This window comes from Mirounga angustirostris, unplaced genomic scaffold (assembly GCF_029215605.1).
Source record: "Mirounga angustirostris isolate CCGP_5_RB_7025 unplaced genomic scaffold, mMirAng1.0.hap1 SCAF_13, whole genome shotgun sequence".
NCBI lineage: Eukaryota > Metazoa > Chordata > Mammalia > Carnivora > Phocidae > Mirounga > Mirounga angustirostris.
In genome coordinates this window covers 40,325,407-40,349,277 of record NW_026991721.1, presented here as the reverse complement: position 1 = coordinate 40,349,277, position 23,871 = coordinate 40,325,407, and the positions used below count along the sequence as shown (strand labels likewise).

The following is a 23,871-nucleotide window of genomic DNA, read 5'->3' as shown; positions in this document are numbered from 1 at the left end:
AATGATACCTCAGAGGCTGTGTTGCTAATAAGGCCTCTATCTATCTCTCTATCTCTCTCTATATATATGTATTTACATTTCCAGGAAAAGGGAAAGGAGGTACAAAAATGTCACTAATTATCATATGATCTCACTGATATGAGGAATTCTTAATCGCAGGAAACAAACTGAGTGTTGTTGGAGTGGGGGGGGTGGGAGGGATGGGGTGACTGGGTGATAGACACTGGGGAGGGTATGTGCTCTGGTAAGCGCTGTGAATTGTGCAAGACTGTTGAATCTCAGATCTGTACCTCTGAAACAAATAATGCAATATATGTTAAGAAAAAAAAAAAAGAAGAAGAAGAAGAAGAAGGTAGCGGGAGGGGAAGAATGAAGCGGGGGAAATCGAAGGGGCAGACGAACCATGAGAGACGATGGACTCTGAAGAACAAGCAGGGTTCTGGAGGGGAGGGGGGTGGGAGGATGGGTTAGCCTGGTGATGGGTATTGAGGAGGGCACATTCTGCATGGAGCACTGGGTGTTGCGCACAAACAATGAATCATGGAACACTTCATCTAAAACTAATGATGTAATGTATGGGGATTAACGTAAGAATAATAAAAAAATAATAATAATAAAAAATGTCACTAATTTACCACAAGGCAGCAACAAGAAGTCTAATTCTGTCTTCAGGTGCCCCAGTGTCTGCAAGCTGTGCATTTCTCTACCTGAAGGTAGCACACAATCTTGAATTGATGGCTCAGTTGCAATCATAAAGTCCATGATTTTTCTCTTCTCGGGGCTGGGTGGGGAGGAGAGGTGGATGGGTAGGGAGGGAAGGTATGAATTTATATTTTTCTCTCTAACTTCCAAATACCCAAAACCTGAGATTCGGATTCATTCCTTGCTCTACTGTGTCATTCCTCATGGATCCAAGAGAACGTCAGCCAAAAGGACAACTAAATTCTAATCTTACAATCAGCTTCAAAAAGCTAAATAAATAAACCATAATCAACTTCACATACAAAATATATCAGTATAAGAAGAAAACAAAACAAAAAATGAGAGAGGTCTCTTTGGTAGAAGCATACCAGGAACAAAATAATTAATACAGCTGAAGGCCACATATTAACTCTGAATTCAAGAGCAAAAATTTACTCCAATTTGTTCATGGATAACATTAGCTTAATCCTGGCTAACACAGTCTTTATGTAAAAAGCTACTAATTTACTACTAAAGCTAACCAAAAAAACTCCCAAGTAACAGTAATTGCCAAAAAAAATTAAGCTCATTTTGTGGGTCCCAAGGTAAATGAATCTCTTCTATATACCACCATAATCTATCTATGCTTAAATGAGGGCACATTTCTTCCCAGAAGTTTGATGAACTTGAGAATATTGTATTCTAGGTACACTCAGTACACCAGCAGTGAAAATAAATCAGAGTTAAATTATAATGAAAGCAAAAGTTTACAAAATAATTCCCAATCATTTTATTAAATAAGGTTTCCCATTTTCTAGGATGTTAATGAAATATAAAGAAGATAAATGAAATGCATAAATATTCATTTCTAATTTTTACCTGATTGTAAAATTTTATTAGCAAAGGTTTCTAATTTATACTTTGGATTCGAGGATGCGGTTTACACAGAGATATATTATTGAACTCAATTTGCATCACGTAGAAAAATAATGCCTAGAGGTCATGGGAATGCAGTAATACCAAAATAATACTTAAAAGGTTAATAGTATAAAAAATAAATGTCATCACACTGAAAGCTATATTAACAAAAGCAATAATGGCTTGAAGTTGTTCTTCTTTTAAAAGGTTACATTTCTCGGGTGCCTGGGTGGCTCAGTTGGTTAAGCAATTGCCTTCGGCTCAGGTCATGATCCTGGAGTCCCGGGATCGAGTCCCACGTCAGGCTTCCTGATCAGCAGGGAGTCTGCTTCTCTCTCTGACCCTCCCCCCTCTCATGCTCTCTATCTTATTCTCTCAAATAAATAAATAAAATCTTTAAAAAAAAATTTTTTAAAGGTTACATTTCTCTTGGAAAGCAAGGAAAACTTATTGCAGAGGACAATCAAACAGTGGGATAATTTGCATATCAAGATAATTGAGGCACATTCATTAGATGTGTTCAAGAAAGATTAGATATGTTCACGTAAGGAACAGAGTAGGTGCTTTCCTGCTTAATGCAGGTGGTTTGACTCAATAATCAAATAATCAAAGTGTCATCTCCGAATGATTCATTATGTTAAAGTTGCCTTTATGGAAAGCAACCCTCTCCAAATTAGTATAAGAAGGAGAGCAGGAGGGGTGAAAACTACAATCCCATCTTCCTCCTTCCAAAGCAAAACGTTCCCTGTCATAGGCACCATCTATTCATGCTGATAGAGAAGGACCTTAAGATTCATATCTCATTCTAATCATGAAGAGTTCAAATTAGTCACATAAAAGACGGCATGCTATATAATATACACATTGCTTTCTACATGTTGCTTCAAAGCCTTACAGGAATGTGCAGATTTCATTATTCCAGTTATCATATTTCATTATAGTGATGTACTCAGATCACCACTTAGTAAGAAGGAATTCTATGCAAGAAAGTGTGTATTAATCAGAACCACCTATAGACTGTGGAGTTCTGCTTTAATCAGAAAGTTATTGGGCTTTAATCAGAAAATTATGAGATCAGCTTCCATTGATTAATACTGACCAATTTGACAAGAAGTCTACCCTAAAAAAACAAACAAAAATCTTCTGAATCCATCAAGGAAATAAAGCTATCTGAAACAGGCCTGGCTCAATCAAGCTGTTCTGCTAGACTACGTCATCCCAGGTTTTCTATTAATAATCAAGTCTTATTTTAAATAATTATTTAAAAGTGACATTTCGTAAGTGTTGGAAATACTATAGAACCCAAACTATACTTTGGTCATGAAGGAATATTTGCATATGGAGAGTAGACAGAAAAAATCAAACACAGGAACAGCCCTGGCATCACTATGAGGTGCACCCCAGCAGCATATTGGTGAAAGAAATGAAAATAAAATATTTATGAAGCATAAGGATATCACATAAAAATGAAGCAAATTAGGGGAATATTGGTTGAATCCCAGAAAAGATAATCCTTATGAACATGAAGGAATGCTGTAAATTGTAACTGAATGCCAGTCATGGAGTTTGTTAAGAGATTCATGTTATAGTCAATGCTCTGCAAACTCCAGTCACTGGCTCTTATACAGCCTGAAAGATTAAAATAAAAATAAACATGGCATATCTCGTCTCCTTGAAAACATTCTGTATATACGGTTTTATTACACTGAAAAAGAAAAGATACTAGGGCCTGATTTTCCTTGAACTGTCAAAATACAAAAGAAACGCAAAAAGTCTTTGCACAGATGTAGCAAAGTACTGGATTTTTATATTTTGGCAGGTGCTCACTATGCAGCCCACATAATCACATGTTAATGACTGGAGTGTGTTAATCAGCATGCATACCTGATTCTTTCTTGCCCAAGGGGGAAAAAAGCCAACTATTCCAAAGCATGTTAGTGTTTCTACTTTTGATAAAGATTTTGATAATATGCTAGGTAAGAAAACTTTTCTAAAAAGTATATTTAAAAGTGTATTATATCATTAAGGTTAATAATAAAATAATTCCAATTTCCACAAACATCAAGATACTTTCAAGTAGCATACCAGTATTCATTCTGTTTAATTTAAAGTACCCAGATTTGGGGAAGTTTTTTAAAGATCTACCTTTTTTTTTTTTTAAGATTTTATTTATTTATTCAACAGAGAGAGACACAGCGAGAGGGAACACAAGCAGGGGAAGTAGGAGAGGGAGAAGCAGGCTTCCCTGCAGAGCAGGGAGCCCGATGCGGGGCTCGATCCCAGGACCCTAGGATCATGACCTGAGCCGAAGGCAGATGCTTAACAACTGAGCCACCCAGGCGCCCCAAGATCTACATTTTTTTTAATAGCAGGAATGAAACAGTACACATAACCAGGAAATATGGAAATACCAAGATGATCAATGTGTTAACAACACTGGACAACAGTAGTTGTCTATTTCACTACCCACACCATGCAATAAAATATGGTTTTACTTTTTGGTTCAAATTCTAAGTATATTCCTGTCATTAAATTTCTGAGAGAGGTTTAAAAAGAGACTACTGTGTGCTAAATACAGTTTCAAATTTACAGAAATGGGAAATCTCCCAAAGGCTTCCTGGAGAACGTTGTTTCATGACTCAGGGGACAAAGGTGGGCATTTTTCACTTGTTACCAGAAGTTTAGGTTTGAAATTTACTTAAATTGAATGAATTTCAAAATCCTAAAATGAGAGGAGTGGTAACTAAATTTTCCAGGAAGTCTAAACCTTGCTAGTTTATGGTTCTTTTCCAGTGCTTCATAGACCAAGTAGGTACCAAAAAGATGCACATAAGCCTTGCCTTAGGTGTTAAGACTATAAAATAGGTCCAGGTGAACGAGTGGGCTTCACTATACTTTCTAAAGCACGGTCTCAATAAAAGTGAGAAAATAAATTTCACTTGGGTGATACCTACTGTCTTAAATGACTAAATCTTACCAAAAACTGGCAAAACTCAAGTTTTTTAAATCTTTTAAAAGCTTACCAAATTAGAAATCTTCTAAAATTCTGTCACAACATAAATCATGGCTGAGAAGGATTAAATCCTCACTCAAAATTCCTGGACTATGTTATCATATAATGACAACAGCTTTAATACCAGTCACAATACAAAGTTCACACCAGAATTTTTATGACTCAAAGTGAACTACATGGAACACACCTGAGGTGATTAGTAACTTCTTTGGACTAAAAGCAAAAACGTCAGAAAGGAGAAATTGTTTGCAAGCAAGACAATATTGTTCCTAATATTTATTAAATATCTCAACATGCCTATTACTGTTTTCTTTCAACTACAACAAAGGTCATTATTGGCAGCTTTTATTTACAGTGAAAAATATTTTTAAAACTTTTCTAAAAAATAAAATTCATTCAGGGGAATTTAAGTAGGTCTCTAAAATAAACTCTGATATTCTGGGGCTCAGCGTCCAGTATGGTTATTTTTACTTAATTACATTAGTAATTAAAAGCCAGATGCGGGCGCCTGGGTGGCTCAGTCGTTAAGCGTCTGCCTTCGGCTCGGGTCATGATCCCGGGGTCCTGGGATCGAGTCCCACATCGGGCTCCCTGCTCAGCGGGAAGCCTGCTTCTCCCTCTCCCACTCCCCCTGCTTGTGTTCCTGCTCTTGCTGTCTCTCTCTCTGTCAAATAAATAAATAAAATCTTAAAAAAAAAAAAGCCAGATGCATATAATCCCATTTTGACTTAAATTATATATCAATATAAGCATGCATGTAAAGTGCACAGATGCACATGTGTATAGAAGATCTCACTTAGAATCTTATCATCACTTTGTGGATCTTGTAAGATATACTCTTGGTACACAGCCCACATTGCCATGGCCTACCCCAGAAGTCACCTGCAAACAGTTCCATCTTTTTTTTTTTTTTTCAAACAGCAGAAATTTATTTCTTACAGTTATAGAGGCTCAAAGTCCAAGATCAAGGTGCCAGCATGCTTGCCTTCTGGTAAGAGCCTCCCTCCACTCTTCCTGGCTCATACCCTCTCATTGTGTCCTCACATGGTAGGCAGTGCTGGGAAGCTCCAAACAACTCCATCTTAAGGAAAAAGCTTCTGTCCTCACATGGGACCATTCTCAGTCCAGGAGCAAGTCTACTCCCTCCCCCACCTTGGTCTTAGCAATTTCATTTCCTGTTCATTCTTGACTGAATTTCTGCCCACACGACTAAATTCATGCCCACATGGCTTAAAATATTCTCCTCACCTTCTGTGTGAATCCTGCCTTCTTCAGAATCTATAGGAACTCAAAGAATAACCTCACTAACTGTTCACTCTTCCCCCCATAGCATCAAACTCTCACTGGTACCACTACCATAGTTTTCCTACTAGGTGTCCTTGTTTCTCCTGTTATCTCCCACAACCCATTTGCTGCATAGCAGCCAAAAAACATAAATCAAATCATGTTAGTCCCTTGTTTAAAATCGTCCAATGGCTTCCTCTTGCACTCGAAGTAAAGTCCAAACACCTCACTGTAGCCCACGATACCCCAAAGTCTCTGTCACCTGCTTGCCTCCTTGATTTCATCTCATACCATTCTCTCCCTCACCCACTCCATTCCAGCCACTCTGTTGTTTTCTGTTATTCAAATACACCTACCAAAAAGGCTGTTGCCCTTACTATAAACTCTAGCTGGGTGTCTTCCCCCAATTTTCGCATAGTTGGTTCCCTCTCAAACCTCAACTCAAAAGCCACCCCTTCAAAGAGCACTTCCAGACTGTTTAGTCGTTCTTGATCACATTTTATTTAATTTTCTTTATTCCACTTATCATTGTCTGAAACTGGCTCACTCTGTGAAACTTCTTTATTGTCTGTCATACTACTAGAATCTAAGTTCTATGATAGCAGGGCTCCTTACTGTCTTATGCATAAGAAAGTTCCTGTACCTAGAACTTAGTAGACACTATAGACTCAAGTAATCTTCAGCAAATAGTCATTACACACAGTGTCATACTGCCGGTCACTAAATATAACCACAAAATATTCCTTCATCCTTGTTAACATTGAAAAGAATGATACACTACACATTTTTTCCATGAAAAAATTATGTGAATTTATTCCTATCTAATGAATCAGTCCTAATGAGAACAAAAACACATTTCAGGAGTCAGTGTCAATATTCCTCTGGAAAAAAAGAAAGTACTGGTACACTCATACCATAATGAAAATAGTAGTGGTTGTATGTAATGAACAAGGATGGTGAATTTTTATTTACACTAACTTTTGAGCCTTCAGATGGAATTTATCAATTAATACAGCACACTAAGCTTGAAATCAAGCATTTTGGCATCTATAACATAAGAAATTATAATTAAAATCAGAATCTAAACTTCTTTTTTTTTTTTAAAGATTTTATTTATTTATTTGACAGAGAGAGACAGCGAGAGAGGGGACACAAGCAGGGAGAGTGGGAGAGGGAGAAGCAGGCTTCCCGGCGGAGCAGGGAGCCCGATGCGGGGCTCGATCCCAGGACCCTGGGATCATGACCTGAGCCAAAGGCAGACGCTTAACGACTGAGCCACCCAGGCGTCCCCAGAATCTAAACTTCTTAATCTCAAATTGGCCTTTGAATGCCAATCTCTAAAATTTCTGTTCTCCTTTGCTTTATGCCATAACGAATTATTTTCTTTGTTTGAAACTGCGTGGTCTCATAGTTTGTTGGAACACCACGTCAAAATAATCAGAATTTCAACATTTCAAGATTTTTTTCTAATCAGGAAGTGTGGATTAGCAGAACTTCTCTGCTTTGTCTTTACTGTCTCTTACAGTAAAGCTCTTCTGTGGTCTTGATATTTCAAAGTAAAACCTTCCTGAACCCAGTAGATAAGAAACTTTTGGTGCCTGTTTCTAACTGTCCATGAGTGAAGGCCATTACAAAAAGTAAATAACAATGGAAACTGAATAGTTGCTGGTAGAATTTTTGTTCTTGTTTTTTACTTTTACATTTTATTTCTCCACAGCTATTTTATGGGGTTCAATTACAGTGGGTAATGAGTATGATCCATTGAAGAGAACTACCAAGTTTCACTTAACTTCATAACAATACTTTTGGATGTCATATTTATTTGAAAGTAGAATGAGGTAAAATGTTTATTAAATTTTACTTTAGTCAAAGTCCCCCCCCAACACACACACATATATGCACGCACACACAAAACACACTCTATATGTAGGTTTGCAGGACTGCCCAGAAACCTAAAATCCTTCTATTGTTTTTCTTCCCTGGAAAGAAAAATTGGCTGGTGATATGATACTTGCAGGGTAAGTCATTACAGGTCTGATGCTACAGTTGTTACACATTATTGAATCTATCGAATGAAAAGGGAGCACAAAGGGAATTTCCAAAGGCAGCTGCTATTTCCCATTTGTTAAATCCTTTTATTATACCATATAAGTACACAGCTGGGAAATACTATAGAGTGGGAGTTAAAACAAAATATTTTGGCTTCCAGACATTCAAAATACACAAAGGCTCCAGTGGAAAGCAGTGCTTGATATCAAAAGAGAGTGAAAGTTTGAAAACATTTCCAGCAAATATGATTTCTTTTATACTAATATATAACATATTTGTAAATTTAAACTATTTTATTCTTCCATAAATCCCTCTTAATATAAGTTTGGTAAGCAAATTATTAATATCTATTTTCTGACAAAATTTTAGAACATAAAACTTTGAGAATGACTCACTGAAGCAAATTGGCACTTGCCAAAATCCAAACAAATTTTACTAAGGAAAATAAGTAACATGTTCTCTAAAGAAGTAAAATTTGAAGGGTATTATTTATGCCTCAACCTATATTTTCAGCTTCACTATTTTTATTTGTCCATGACTATATTTGGTATAAGTGGCAAAACAGATCTTGAACCCATCCCTTCTCTCTATCCCATCTACCTCTACACTAACCCAAACCACTACCATCTCTTACTTGGATTTCTTTTTTATTTTTTTAAAGATCTATTTATTTATTTGAGAGAGAGTGTGTGAGAAAGAGAGAGAGAGCATGTATGAGTAGGGGGGGAGGGGCAGAGGGAGAAGAAGAATCTCAAGCAGACCCTCTGCTGAGCACGGAGCCTGACAGGGGAATCGATCCCACAACCCATGAGATCCTGACCTGAGCCAAAACCAAGAGATGGATACCCAACTGACTGACCCAACAGGCGCCCCTTACCCGGGTTTCTGAAGTAGGCTCCCAACAGGTCTTGCTCCTTTCACTCTTGTCTCCCTCCCATCTATTCATACTATAGCCAGAGTGATCTATCTGCAATGTTCTAAAACCCTTCAATGGTTTTTCATTACACTTAGAATCAAACCTCACTTCCATAACGTAATATATGGTCTTGTTGGATACAGCCCCTACCTTTCTCTCCAACCAGATCTGATGCTATACTGCATCCTCACTTGTTACACTCCAGCCACAAAAACTATCTTTTTTTTTTTTTAACATTTATTTATTTCAGAGAGAGCAAGGGGAGGGGCAGAGGGAGAGGAAGAGAGAGAATCCCAAGCAGGCTCCCCATTGAGCCTGAAGCCTGACACGGGTCTCCATTTCACAGCCCCAAGATCATGACCTGAGCTGAAACCAAGAGTCAGATGCTTAACGAACTGGCACCCCAAAGACTATCTTTCATTTCCTGATACTCGGCTATATTTTTCTCACCTCAAATATTTCATACATGCTGTTCCCTCTGCTACTTTTACTCTTTCTTCTATTCTTTGCCTGGCTTGTTCCTATCATCCTTAGGTCAGAGAAGGCATTCCTATCCATCTGTTCTAAATTAGGTTTATCCCATTATTTCTCACATAGCATTCTGTTCTTTTTCTTCCTAACACATATCACAATTTTAATTATATATTTATGTATGTGTATTTATTTAATTTCTGTCTCCTCTCCTAGATATAAGTTCCAGGAAAGCATAATCTTGCATGTTTTTTCACCACAATACAGCCAGCACCTAGTAGCATACTGAGCCCAGAGAAGGTGCTCTATAAACATTTGATGAAATAAAAATAAAACATGGGCTTACTATCTTCTCAAAAAGCCAGTGGCAGTGACTGGGTATCTATTTCACCCTTGCTATCTTGGAGGTCCAAAAATGATTCAGTTCAATCAGAAAAACAGACTTTTAGTCTTGCCTTTTTATACTGTCCTCTCCCCTCCATGCAAGGAAAATAAGTCTTCCAATGGATCTAACTGTATAATGACAACGCCCCATGAACCTAAAGTTAGTCTAGAAAAGTCTTATTTTTCTTCCTTTCCCCTACTTCTCACCTACTGCTGCAGAGTGTTAGTTGTGTCTGCAAAATCAGCTGAAAAGGAAAAATGTCTGCCTCCATAATTTATAGAATCAAGTCTTTGACATTAAACATTAAGCACAGAGCAAGAATTATCAGCAGTAAAGGCGTTTTTAAATATGACCTTATTTTTATTAAAGAATAAAACTTTTCCTCACAGCCCACTTAAAATGTCTTTCATTAACATAACCAAAAGTTAAGAAACGTAAAACAGGTTGTCAATTCCTAATCTAATAAAATACATCAAGGTTTTGGTCAGTTCTAGATACGAAACAATTGGATATTTTTGCTTTAAATTGACAATGCCTCTTACTGTGGCTTCTGTTTTGATGGTTAGAGACAGAATTTTGCATGGGAAAGCTGCCTAAGATACTGCATGTATCTGATGTCTCTACCTTCAGGGAAAACTCCTGCAGTCTAATTGAATGATACTCAGGAGCTTTGCACGTCCTTTTGAAATTAATATATAGGCACATAAGTGAGAAAAGCTTTATTATAAATCAAAAATGACCATTAAAAATGATAAATACCTGCATTTCCCCACTGAAGATGTGTTCACCATATGACCTCATTCACATAGACATGTTTGCTTAATATATATTTCAATGTTAATACACAGCCACACTTTATTTGATCATACTTATTTTGTGTCATTATCAAGTTCACCACCTTATTGAGAGATTCAGAGAATAAGATAACCAAACCTCTCCCCGAATTAAATTAAATATCTTTTGGCAAGTTGACCTAATAATGGACAAAAATTAAATCACAAACCATTTTCCAATTTTTCCCAGGTACTAGCATATTAATAACATTAATAATATATACGTGGTGCTTGTTTCACGACCTAAACACAAATAACTCTAAGATATGTATTTTGAGCTTTTTCTAAAACACCTATTTGTGATGAGGCCACACTAACCGACACACTTAGCGACAGCGGCCAGATTTTAAAAGCTCACCATTCTTTGCTGAGACGACAGAACGCTGTCCCAGTCAGCATCTTGTTGAATGGTACTGACAAGTGTTGGTAGCTCCTCAGAGTGAGGTTTGTTGTGCATTATGGGGTGCAGAGGCAGATGGGAGGCCACATGTTGATCACCGCCCTCTTCCTTTTCCCTTGAGGTCAAATCTTGGGTCATTGCTTCCTCTCCATCAGCTGCACAGGCAAATGGAGAGGTGGCTTGCTTGGAAGACATTCTTCTGCAGAAGAGGGAAAGAACATGGATTCAAAAAGGCTGTCAATGACAGAAGAAGAAACTATCCCTTACATTTGACTAATTCAGAAAAAAAATAAGTACGTTCTCTAACTTCAGGTTGTTTATGAGCTACTCTAAACCACTTTGAAAAAGAACTTAGCTTATCTGTTCTACTCTCCCTCTCTGCTTTCAACTCCACAAACCTCTTCCTAGTAATTGCTACACATCTTCCTCCTTAACAATCCACAAAGGACATTTCCGAGGAATAAGTTTTCATAACATATAGTATACGTATGTGTGTATTTTTCCTCCCAGTTCTTCCAGCTAGATTATCAAATTAGGTTGATGGCTAACAATGGGAAAAAAAATAAATAAATAAGTGAATGAACTGACAAATAAGCCAGTTTGGAGGATGATTTTAAAGTAGAAATATCCAAATTTCTCTCATGCTTTATGTGGGAACAAAAGAAGTCTATGTGAGAAAATACAATCAGGAGAGTACATAATACATGTTGAAAGTCCTAACCAAATTTGGTCTTGACTTCTTAGTTTATACCTTGTATTATGAGTGCCAGGGCCTAACATTGTTTAGTGTCAATCTGATCTTTTTTTAAAGATTTTCAAAATGTGTCAACTACTGCAACTTAACTTTTAAGTGACATATTGATCAAGTGGCTGATAATGTTAGATTAGTCTTAGGGCAATTTTGTAACATTTGAATTAAATATATGAAATAACTATGCCTCTATTTTATATTAGAAAGTACATACAAAATTCAAAGCATTTACTGTGAAAATAGTAAAATGCCTACTATACACCATATTTTTAAAACTGCAAAAACAATTACCAAACACTCATCTATGTACCCACAAGTAAACATCGACTGCATTTTGCACAAGATCTCCATTCTGTGCTTTGTCAATATGATTTTCTTAACAAAATGTTTAGAAATAAAAACACCAGAGGTTTATAACTTAAAAGAAAAGACAGTTGAGTATTTTTTCTAAAACTTTGTTGTTTTCAGTTTATAGCATCTTTAGCTCTAAAACTGCTGTGTAACGAAGGAATAAAATCTCCACCTTAATTGCTCTTTAACATTAATTGATTTCATACCATTTTTTTAAAAATGCACAAATCAGTTAACATAGGAAACCACATGAGCATTTTTCAAATTAGCAAATCATTAACTTGCTAGTACTGTTTCTACAGACAAATAAATACTGATTAAAGGGTCTAGAAATCTGAGATTAACAGTTAAATTTACAAATCTGTCATATGCTTTCATGAATATTGCAGTGAAGGAAATATCAAGTGCAAAGAAAAATAATTAAGTTAATTCCAATTTAAACAGTAGTTTTTATGTAGCAGCCCATATTTCACATAGGATTTAACAGCTAATGCTAAATTTCTCACAATTAATGAGGGGGCTCAGATTTAGTATCCTACAGTGAAAAAAATTAATATAAGATCAGCTAATCTAATTATGCACAGTTCTAAATAAAAGTATTATAGGCTTTTGAAGTGCTTTGAAACATATTAAAATGCTGATACCTACTTATAATAATCATTCTACAAATAATAAAATTTCATCTGTTAGACTTGATACTAGAAAATAAAATGGGGGAAAGGAAGTACAGAAGAATGTCTATATTTTCTTTGAGAAGAAAGAAATAAATGTTCTAAAGAGTACTATATCAAAGAATCAGATAAGTATATTCTTGTCTAATTTCTATCAAAACTAGCACGTGGAGAAATGCATATACACATATGGAAAGTGATACCAAAGGATGTTTTTCATTGTACAGGGATCACTGCAAATATTACAGTAAAGCCAGACAAATTATAACTGGTCTGCAAATTTATCCAGAGTTTACCATAAACAACAAGAGTGTTTTCATAGTTCAGATAATGACAGTACCAATAATGTAATCATTCACATTAAAAACAAAAGAATGAATTTACTGCTGCCTTTTAAAACAGTTAAATACAATTGAAAGTCATAAGCCAAAACTCAGTGTGACTTTAGCTCCCCAACAAACATCCTCTATTATAAAGTGACTTGGCTCCTTCCAATAGCAGTATCTGTGATTGTTGCTTTAGTATAAATTAATCATGACACAAAACCCAAAATGAAAAGTCTCTTAAGAATAATTTCAAGTATAAACTGCACCAATGAACAATAGTGCACAATCCTAATTAAACACAACCATGCAGCTGTAAAAATAGACTAAATCTGTCCAAAGCTGGGTTGAGTTTAAAGGCTGGTTTGTTAGAATGTTTTCTTAAGGAAGGCTGGGCCCTCAGTCTTAATCAGCCAATAAATTATTTCCTGCAATTACATTAAATAGAAAATTATCTTCAAATGGGGAGTGTTAATTGAAAATCAAAATTCAGAGGGAAGTTTAGAAATTACACGCTGAATACAATTAGTGAGGAAAGGCTTCACCTCTACTTCATCAACAGTCTTCTGGTGATTCCTCCAGTGACCATTCAGGAAAGCTACCTATTTACAACATCACACAATTTGTCTTTTATTTTGCACCTACAAATACAAATGTCTATCAAGGTTGCAAATAAAAGATAGGCTGCCAAAAAAAAAAAAAGCAATATTAAATTTGACTGTTCATCCTCAGTTCACACCATCGTTCGGGGACAAGGAGAGGGGGAATGTTAGGGCAATAATGGTTAACAACCAAGGAAAGCATACTCAACTTCAAAATCCTTCCCTTTACCTAAGGAACTAACATTTTTGTTCCAAGGAGCATACTTTACCGTATCATATTTTATTTAATTTCTTGAGTTTACTCTACCACAGTTCTCAACGCGTTGCTAGCAGAGAAAAAGGTGATTTTGCGGTATTGTTCCCCTGCAGGCATTTCCTTTTGATAAAATTGTTGGCTTCTTTCAGATTGGTTTTTAATTGTTGTAGTTTGGTAGTTTTGTTGTATTTTTAAAAGGAAAATGTGTACACATACTTTTTAAAGCAAAGTTTATTAAGTAAGTCTTAAATTTCCTGATTATTAGATTCAATTTACTGATTACTTTTTACACAATTACTTTATTAAAGAATCCTTCAACTTACTGATTACATCCTCATTCATTTCTTTACTTTAGCTTTCCTTTTTTAAAACATTTTACTAGACCAACTAAACTATTCTGGAAGCTGCAAAGATACTTGACTTTTGGTAATGCCTTCATTATAACCACTGCACCATGGCTACTCTCCTTTAGAAACTCATAAATCAAATATGCACTTGGTGTTAATGTTTTAAAATGTCACCTGGGATGCTCGCTTTTATTTTTAATGCTCATTTAGTAATTTTTCATTACAAAAATTTTTACACCCCCCGCCCTGTGTATTAGAACTGTAGCTTACTTTAGCTGCTGTCATATAAAACTAGTAAGCAAAAGAATCAAAATCCTTGTGAAAATGGTCAATTCCTATGTGACTTTACTTTGTTTTATTTTTGCACTATTATAACTTAAAAATCATTCAAATGAATTGTTTTTTTTTAATTTGTATTAAAAAAAATCTCCCTAGTTATACCCCCTGAAAACAGGGGTTTATAATGGAAGTGCTGACACAACCCTAACTAAAGCAGCGCAAATGTTGCCGCTATAATACACAAAATCAAGTTCTATTATTCTAAACTATCCTCGCTCATGGGATTTTTCTTTACTGTGCTCCCAGCCAAACTGCTGAAGCATGAAAAATTTAAATGCAATCAAATGCGCCCAATTCTACTTTACTAGAACAAGTGTCTACAGTGGTACAATCTTAAAAGGAGATGCAACAGATTTGTTTGGTGTTTTTTTTAACTGTTTATTTATAATACAGTGCATTGGAGATAAAATAAAAGAGGAAATTACACTCACATGGTACTAGTGTATTGACTACACAGAGTACATTATAATCAGAGAGAAAAACTACATTGTCAACTTATCACATTGGTTAAACAAGATGGTTTTCTGGGGCATAGCTATTATCAAGTAAAACCTCCAAAGAGAATTACATATCTTTGGGACACATGAAACTAAATTCCCATCATGTGTTCCCCGAGTTTGAAATGTCTCTGCCCAGAAGATCAAGTGAATTCCCAGGATGCCAGGCCATTGGGAAGAACTTCAGGGCTTAGGACTTTTGGGAATGAGATTGTTGGAAATAAAGTCTCCAGTAATGGATAATGTTTTCTAGGAAGTCAGTAGGAGTATCTCTAGAAAGATGATAATTATTTTACTTCAATCCAAAACCCCAGTAAAAAATCTGAATGTTTAAGCCATCACAAATTTATTCAGACAGTAAATTTACTTCATGTTCTTTAACAAGAAATTAAGATAAGCTGGTCCAAGACTTTGTAAAATGGTAAGGATATGGATATCTATACATTAAGCCCTCTATCTCAGAAAATCAAATTCTCTAGAATTTTAAACCAGCCTGACCTGCTGTTGTTATTTTTAAGAAACAGTTATTTGTAAATGTTTAAAGGTTAGGATTATTTTAAAACAATTTTCTCCTAGGGCTTCACCACTTGAAATTACTTTTTTTTTTTTAACTATTGCCTGGGAAGAATCCATTTCAAAATGATTTTACATTGGTATCAAAAAGAGCCACTGAATTTATTGGAACAATATTTTTAACCTAATTTTAAAAAATGTTTTCCTTACTTCTAAGATAATTATCAAATGGCATTCACTTGTTAGGTGTATTACATTTATTCAAAAGAGGCTCAGTTTTTAACATAAGGCAACATTTTAATAGTTGGTTTACTTAAAGAAAAAATTAAACATTCAGGCCAATATTCACATGTGTTTTTGCAACTCAGCCCCAGGCTACCCAGGTAGACTTACTTCTGTCAGATAATTCACTGTTAATTTAATGCTGCAATTGATCTGATACTAAGAAATAAACAACTAATTTTCCAAAAATATAACACAGTGCCTCTCATTTTGAGCATGAGTAACAGATATGTTCGCTGCCAAAACGCACAATACTTAGGAACCCCTACAAAGGATGCCAGTCCACCCAGCCTAGGGCAAAGAATGATTTTTCCTGCACCTCTAATTCCCATATTTAAGGATTGAGGGATGGGGAAGGATCCCAATTCCAGACATTAAAATGAAGACATCCCTCTCAAAACTTTTCCTGCTTCATTAGGGTAAAGGCTGAGAGTGGTTGCTGATTCTTTGTATTTTATCCAGCACTACCTCCTCTCCCCAACTCCACCCCCAAACTTCCCTCAGCTTCTGCCAGGTTTTTCCTCTCTCTTTCATCTGTTTAATAAGTAACTGAGAAAATTCAGTGAAAAAGAAGGTAACTGCTTTCAGAGCTACCTTGGAGAGTTATAAACCTATCTTTTAAAGTTTATAGTAGCTCTTTCAGAATATACATGGTAACATATACAGACAATATCTGTTAGAAGAAAATTCACTGATTTATCTGTTAGATCAAGAGAGATGAGGCAAATGAAATATGCTTGAGGCCCTTGAAGTATGTCTAAGAAGGGGCTTAAATTAATAGATTCTGACTTATCTAAGGTTTCTAATTTTTCACACCAAAGCACCAAAATTGTCTCCAAAGGCCTTCTGAGGTTCTTACAAAACAGAGACTACCTGGAACAGATTCTTCTCAAGTCATCAAAGTTTGTGTTTCTAGAGTTTATATTTAGCTGACAATATTGCTGTCACTTTATATAGCTTAAGACTGTTCTTTGGACTAGAGCTCATATGTCTTGGAATGCTTTGACTCATGAATTGTTTCTCCTGATAATGTTACATCACGTAACCACCTCTGTCTAATTGGTTAGTATCTGCTGGAAGAGGCAGGCAACCAGCCTAAAGACTAGCCTGCCTGCCTGACTGCCTATGGAAAACCTGTAATTGTTACATGTATTTCTGAGTATCCAGTTTCTTCTGGAGATCAAAACAACTTGACTTCATGTAACCTCTATCTATACTTCTGTTTATAGTAATACTGAATTTTTCTCACAGTTTTTCTACCAGTAACTTGTTGGGATCTTTGCTTTGGAAAGCCAGGCCCAGAATTTATAAATAAAATCAGTCACTTAACAATAAGAGCAAAACCAAACAATGGCTACTATAAATACACACTAACTTAGAGGATTTTAATCAAGCACAATGACTTTATAGCTCAACCAAAAGACCTCAATGTGGCTTGAATGAAAACTATCTACAATAGTAGCAAAATGAGTTTGTTTATATATGCTTACTTTGAATCGACTCTTCACATGAAATGAAAATCATAATTTTTAAAGTGAAAACCAAACATGTCTTTGTCAGCTTGAAACCTATCCACTACTCTAGAAGCCCAATTAAAGATAACTATCCACTTATTAATAAAAATCATAAACCAGAACAATAACTTCTCAGAGAGAAAGGACAGGAAGCTGTCACTGTATGCTTTTCCATTCTTACCTCTATTTTCACTTTTTAGTATTGCCAGAAAAAAAGAGAAATATGAGAATTGATGTTGGACAGATTGTTTCAAAAAATGAAGGCTCACGTGTGATGACCATGAACAAAACTACATAAAGAAGTTAATCTCTGAGGTTTTCCTTCAGCTAAATAAAGCAATCCAGCAATTCCTCTCTTCCACGTAAATGAAATAAGGTATAAATTTTACGTTCCTATCAAATAAGAGGAGAGTGAGGCAAGGGAAGGGGAGGGGATAAAGGAGGGATGAAGGGGAAAGGGAAGGAGAGAAACAACCATGGCTTTGCAGTTCATTTTCAGTTTGTCTACTTAATGAAAACCTCATTGTACAACCCTGAAAACCATTTCCAGCAGGCAAAGTATTTCTGATTCAGCGGAGGTTACACAAGCATCAAAGCAGTTAAATATAGGTGCCAAGCTGCATTGCCAGGAGCTCTTAGTACTGTGAGTTAGTGTTACCTGACAGCTTAGTGAATATAAAATTACTTGTTTCTCCAATTGAAGACAATCAAATTGTCACCTTCCATTGTAATAATGCACAGCTAGTGATCAGCAAAGTGCAAACATAATTACCATGAAGAAAACAAAAAATCAAATCTAAATCTCTACAGAGTAAACACATCTATCTGGCTTCCCCCAAAAAGGAGTGCATTTTAATACTGAAGGCTATGATGCAATCTTTGTTATTTAACAATAAGATTTATTAGTCTTACGTTAAACTAAAATGAAAAGCAACACGAAAGACCAATTCATAAAAAGTGAATACAAATACCAGTAAGAGCACTACAACTTTCCAGACAGAGTACAAGGCCTACAAATTATATTGCTGCCATTTGGGCCGATAATGTTAAGTGTATGTCAGCAGCACGTCCATTATAAAAACCATGCTTTAAGAGATTTCTTTCCAGCCTAGAAATATTTCTAAAGGTTGAAAAAAAAACCAGGTAGGATCCAACCTCAAAAGTTCTTGTCTTAATTTCTCCTTAAAAAAAAAAAAAAAAAAAAGTTGTGTTTCATTTTTGTCTTCTAAAGTGGCCTGTATTTTTGAGGTTGAAAATTCACCTAACAAAATTGATTTAATATCTCTATCCAAGTTTAGAAAAACAACCAAGCATAGGGTACATGTCTACAACTATTATTGAGACACTCAGCATCTGGAATTCTTGTCCAAATTTGGTGGCCAGATTGGCCCACTATGAAAGTGACTTCAGTAACTCAAAACTGGGTTAGTGTTAAAGCACTGAAAATTTGACATGGTTCTCCCATACCCTGAAGATTCCGAAGATATAAATATAGATGTTGCTCCAAACAAACTGCTTTTTTAAAAGCTCTTTTCATAAAGTGATTTTATATCTAATTCAAGATTTAAAACATTCAGATTTATATCATTCCTTCCAATATGGAAAAAACTATCTTTCCCGTTCTGAAAACATTCCACACATAGGCGCTTTCTTCTTTCATCAATAATGTCCTCCTTTTAACAGATATATGACCACTTACAGCTATTGCCTGATATTCCATTTTTACCCGATACTTCTGTTCTAAACAATATCTTTTTTAATCCTCCGACACACACACACACACACACACAAAATAACAAATGGGTCAGTAGAAGGAGAGGAAGAAGCACTGCACCAGAGCGCAAGTGGAATGAATCAGGGACCATCAACAACATAGGATTCCCTGAGCTTGAATTTTACCATATAAATTTAGACATTTCATCCTTTATAAATCTGAAATGGCCAATCAATCTTATTCTTCACTCGTACTCCACCATTACCCCATTTTATAAGGGAAGAGTGGAGAAAAGTGTGAGATGAAGACACTGGATTGACTCTATGGCTTAATCAGAAGCAGAATGAAGATGAGAGAAAAAGAGGGAAACAAAAATCCAATCTCTAGTTACAAGTTTTATCGCGATTTGAGATATATTTCACATCATCAAAAGAAGTCTGGATTTGAGAAATAAGACTGTTTTAGGAAAAGATCTTTTTCTTGACATTGCCCACTTTCAAAATATAGAATAAAGCTTCCTCCCCACCACCCTGGCCCAGGAAACCCTACTTACAAGCTTACCAAAATAAAAACATGCCCAGCACAGGGGATGCGATCAGTGTTTTTTGAACTTCAGTGATAAGTAACTTAATACATTCCTAAATTATGCTCCTGCAGAATATTCCATACAATATAGTAATAATAAAAAAGGATCAACAAGAGGAAGAAAAAAGAAAAACCTGTTGTCATAGAATGTCTTCAATTCCTAGGGAGATAAATGCTTGCAAAGATATTATCATAAGCTTACACCCAGTGGAAGAAAAACAGAAAATATTAAAAGGTTTTGTTTTATTTTTTTCTTAAAAAGGAAGCTTATTCTATATGTTCCATGAGATTAGAGATCATGTCTGTCTTGTTCTTTACTGGATCATCGGTGCCCCACACAGTGCACACAATCAGTATTGTCTACAGATTGTCTAATATTGGAAAGAAAGAGGGAAAATCAGAGAAGGAGAGATGAGCAAACAGCTTATTTTTCAAACTTAAGGTGAATACATAATCACAGAAAATACCACTCACATGTTAATGCTGCCAACCTAAACATTACCCTTCTTCTATGCTCTTTTTGTCAAACATCTCATTCCTTAATATTTAAATCATAATTTTTATATTTATATACCCAACACTGAGTGCTCTCTCATCTTCCTGAAATACAACAGTCCTCAAATGACTGCTAGACATTTATACCAAGATGTACTCTGCTATGTCATATTCAACAAACTTAAAATTAGTTTCATCATTATTTTCTTCAACACCCTCCCTCATTCATTCACACCCAGAAAAGCATCATTCTCGGAATCATCCAAATTCAAAACATGACACTGCATCTGTCTCCTCTTTTATTCTTGTTCCTCACTGTCAGACTGTCATTAAGTTCCATCAATTCTTCCTTAAGAAAATTTCTTCTGCTCACACCTACTTACCATGCTCATAATCACCTGAGTAGGGCTTTATTTCACTTCATACCTAGACTCTTACAGCAGACTCTAAATTGGTTTCCTTAATTTCATTTTCTCCCCCTCCAAATCAATCTCACTGCTATTCCCTTCATCAAACCACTCTTTTGATCAAGAAACATTGGTGGCTTTCCCCTGATGACAAAAAAAAGTTCAAACTCCTGACTCTGGCATTCGGGACCCTCCATTCAGAATCAACCAATCTTTCTAAATTTATCTTCTAGTATTCTACACTTTAACCTTCTATTCTAACTAGACTGATAGACTCAAGCTTCACTTATTGCTGCCCCCCCAACCCCACCTTTGTTCTGCCTGCCTCCCCCTACTTCCCTCATCCTCCTTTCTTATCACTAGGAAAGGAATTGAGATAATTCCAAGTAACTATGATCCACCCCTCTTCTAATCACTCCTAATAAGTGCTCTGAAAATTTGTTTTTATGTCACTCATTCCACACTTAATGCATACTATCTTACTTAATCTTTTTAAAAAGTGTAATATCACTGTATTTCTTAAAAGTAATCCCAACCAGAGTACAAAACTTTCAAGGGCAAGAACAAAATCCTGGCTTCTCTGTATTCCCACAAGTACCTAGAGTACAATACTTTGCATAAAGAAAACACTCAATAAATATTTTTTGCCCAATTACTTAAATATTATTAAATAAATAGGCAGAAATAAATTTAGAGTATCATATTTAACCAGAGGATTTAAAGTAAAGCCCCTAGATTTCTGTACCTAACTTGGTTTTCCAGGGCTATCTCTTCTTCTCCCACCCCTGGCCAGTAAAATTCATCTCATACCTTAAATTTCCACATATTCGATGGCAAGAAAGTCCCTCCAAAATCAACAATTTATGCTGTTAAAAACACTGGAAAGTTAGATGGATGGATGGATGGATGGATGGATGGATGGATGGATGGATGTTAGAGAGATGGCTGAAAAGATGCATGAATAGTATTTACTAGTTGCTTAGAAAGTACTAGTCACTGCACTGAGCACTGCTACATGTATTAACCTCATTTAGTTCTCAGAACAGTTCTAGGATTTAGATAATGTCATTGTCCTTGTTTTATGATAAGGAAACCAAGGCACAAAAACATTTATTTTTTTAAAAATTAAAATTTGCCTAAAGTCACACCTTGTAAAAACAAAAAGCAGAATTTGAACTCAAGTGGTCTAACTCCAGGGCTGATGCTATTAGAATTAAAGGTAACTAACAGTAATTCTAAATTAAATAAATTATTAACTATTTTCAATTATCATCTGAATTTTTCTTTACTAATGTATATACTTCCTATTTTTAATATTACAGTTAGATATTCTGGATTCTCATTTAATCTAAGCTTAGTCAAAGGATTTGTTATTTTTTTCCTTCCTTCTACAGGTGAAGGTGTTTAATTATTGGTTAACAACTATTAAAAAAAAAACAGAGAAAGAGAGAGAAAAGAGTAGAGGTGCCAACCCTCTAATCCATTTGACTCTCATTCTAAACAGCTTGACAACAAAATTATTTATGGAAATAGTTAAAGGTATTGCCACACAAAGCTGAGAGGTTCACTGTAGTTTTTATATGGTAAATTTTCTAACATATATTTGTTTGTTGTTAACTATCCATGCATTCCCTAGCATGCTTTTACTGGTTAGTCTAGATAGTCAACATTTAACTATATTCTTACATAGACAATTGTGAGATAAAATAAGGATGTCGCTGCCCAATCATTTCAAGGTCTAGAGAAACGTGAGATCCAATTTCTACCTTCCACCTCTTACCAGAAAGGCCACACCAGAAGCATCAGATACAACTGCAGCTGTCTCATTACAAAGGTGTTGAGGACAGCCTTGAAAAAAATGAGATGAGGTACTTGAGCAGTATATATTTAACACATGACCCTTTAAAATCTGACTGCCATATAACATTATATGTACCCTAACTTCTGGGGGAACAAAATAGAAAAAAAAAAAACTCATACACAAGGACTTGCATTTTTATAAATTATAATTGAATGAGGGCGCCTGGGTGGCTCAGTTGGTTGAGCGACTGCCTTCGGCTCAGGTCATGATCCTGGAGTCCTGGGATCGAGTCCCGCATCGGGCTCCCTGCTCGGCAGGGAGTCTGCTTCTCCCTCTGACCCTCCTCCCTCTTGTGCTCTCTGTCTCTCATTCTCTCTGTCTCAAATAAATAAATAAATAATAAAATCTTAAAAAAAATTATAATTGAATGTGAAAGCTGAGGAAAGGTTTTCACCACCAACCCAAATGTCCACATTTTTTATATACACCAAATAGTCTAGTTTCACAAGTAATTAAATTGCAGCTATCATGTATTTCTCCCTCCCTACCTTCACCGTCCCTCCCTTCCTTATAGCTATTTGCTGTAAGTTTCTCACTTGCATTTGCTGGTAACATGTTATCACAAACAGCTCCAGGAGAACATGAGAATCTAATTGTTCCCATGAATCATTACACAAAATTGTTTGAGTTTATCATTATAAACGACAAGTATGATGACCTACTGTCTTGCATACTCAGGGATTCTTTACCAAGTACCCAATGCACACCTATCAAGCCACAGAACTTCTAGTTTTTTTCAAGCTTTGTTATGGGAAAGAATCTTGCATTGTTATCCAGTTCTAATTTTTCTTCTCATATAAGCACCACCTCACAGTTTCCCAAAATCAAAAAACTTTTAGTTACCATGCCCAATCTATTAAATTTTTTTATTTCTTCAAAAGTAACTCTTTTATGTGCATCCATGGTGCCTAGAAACTGGAAAACTGCTACCAGTCTTAACAGAATCTATTGCCATAAGAAGAGAGTGTGGTGTAGTGGAAGGTTTAGAGTAGAGATTTAAATCTCAGACCTCTCATTTACTACATCTGTGAACTTGAGAAGTTACCTAACTCTCTGAGCTTCCACGTCTCCATCTGTCAAGTTAGAGATAACTCTTCCTTGAAGAGATGTGAAGATTAAATTAATATATGTGCAAGCACTTAGTATTTGGTAGGTATTAAATGAATGTAAATTCCTTTAAATAAAACTTCACAGAAAAATAGTTTGACTCAAACAAAAAAAAATTCTGAAAGAAAGAGATTCTGAATTTTTATAAATAACAATAAATAAAAGTTCCATGGAATAGTTTTCTGGTAGCAATATACCCATGACCCAGTGCTAAGTAGACTACTGATTAGGACAATATCTACAGGGTAAAATACATAGGCTACTATGTCCCAAAAGTTATAGGCAGAAGAGGGAATCACTCTTTAT

The 23,871-nt window shown here is 35.6% G+C and overlaps 1 protein-coding gene across 11 annotated transcripts in view; it reads right to left on the bottom strand.

Moving 5' to 3' along the window:
- SOX6 (SRY-box transcription factor 6) overlaps window positions 1-23,871 on the bottom strand; it is a 606,783-nt gene that overhangs the window by 348,265 nt on the left and 234,647 nt on the right. For all 11 annotated transcript variants that reach the window (XM_054512032.2, XM_054512037.2, XM_064576794.1 and 8 more), the window contains one exon: window positions 10,909-11,149. In XM_054512032.2, coding sequence (XP_054368007.1) covers window positions 10,909-11,149 — 241 coding nt within the window. The remainder of the gene's footprint in view (window positions 1-10,908; window positions 11,150-23,871) is intronic.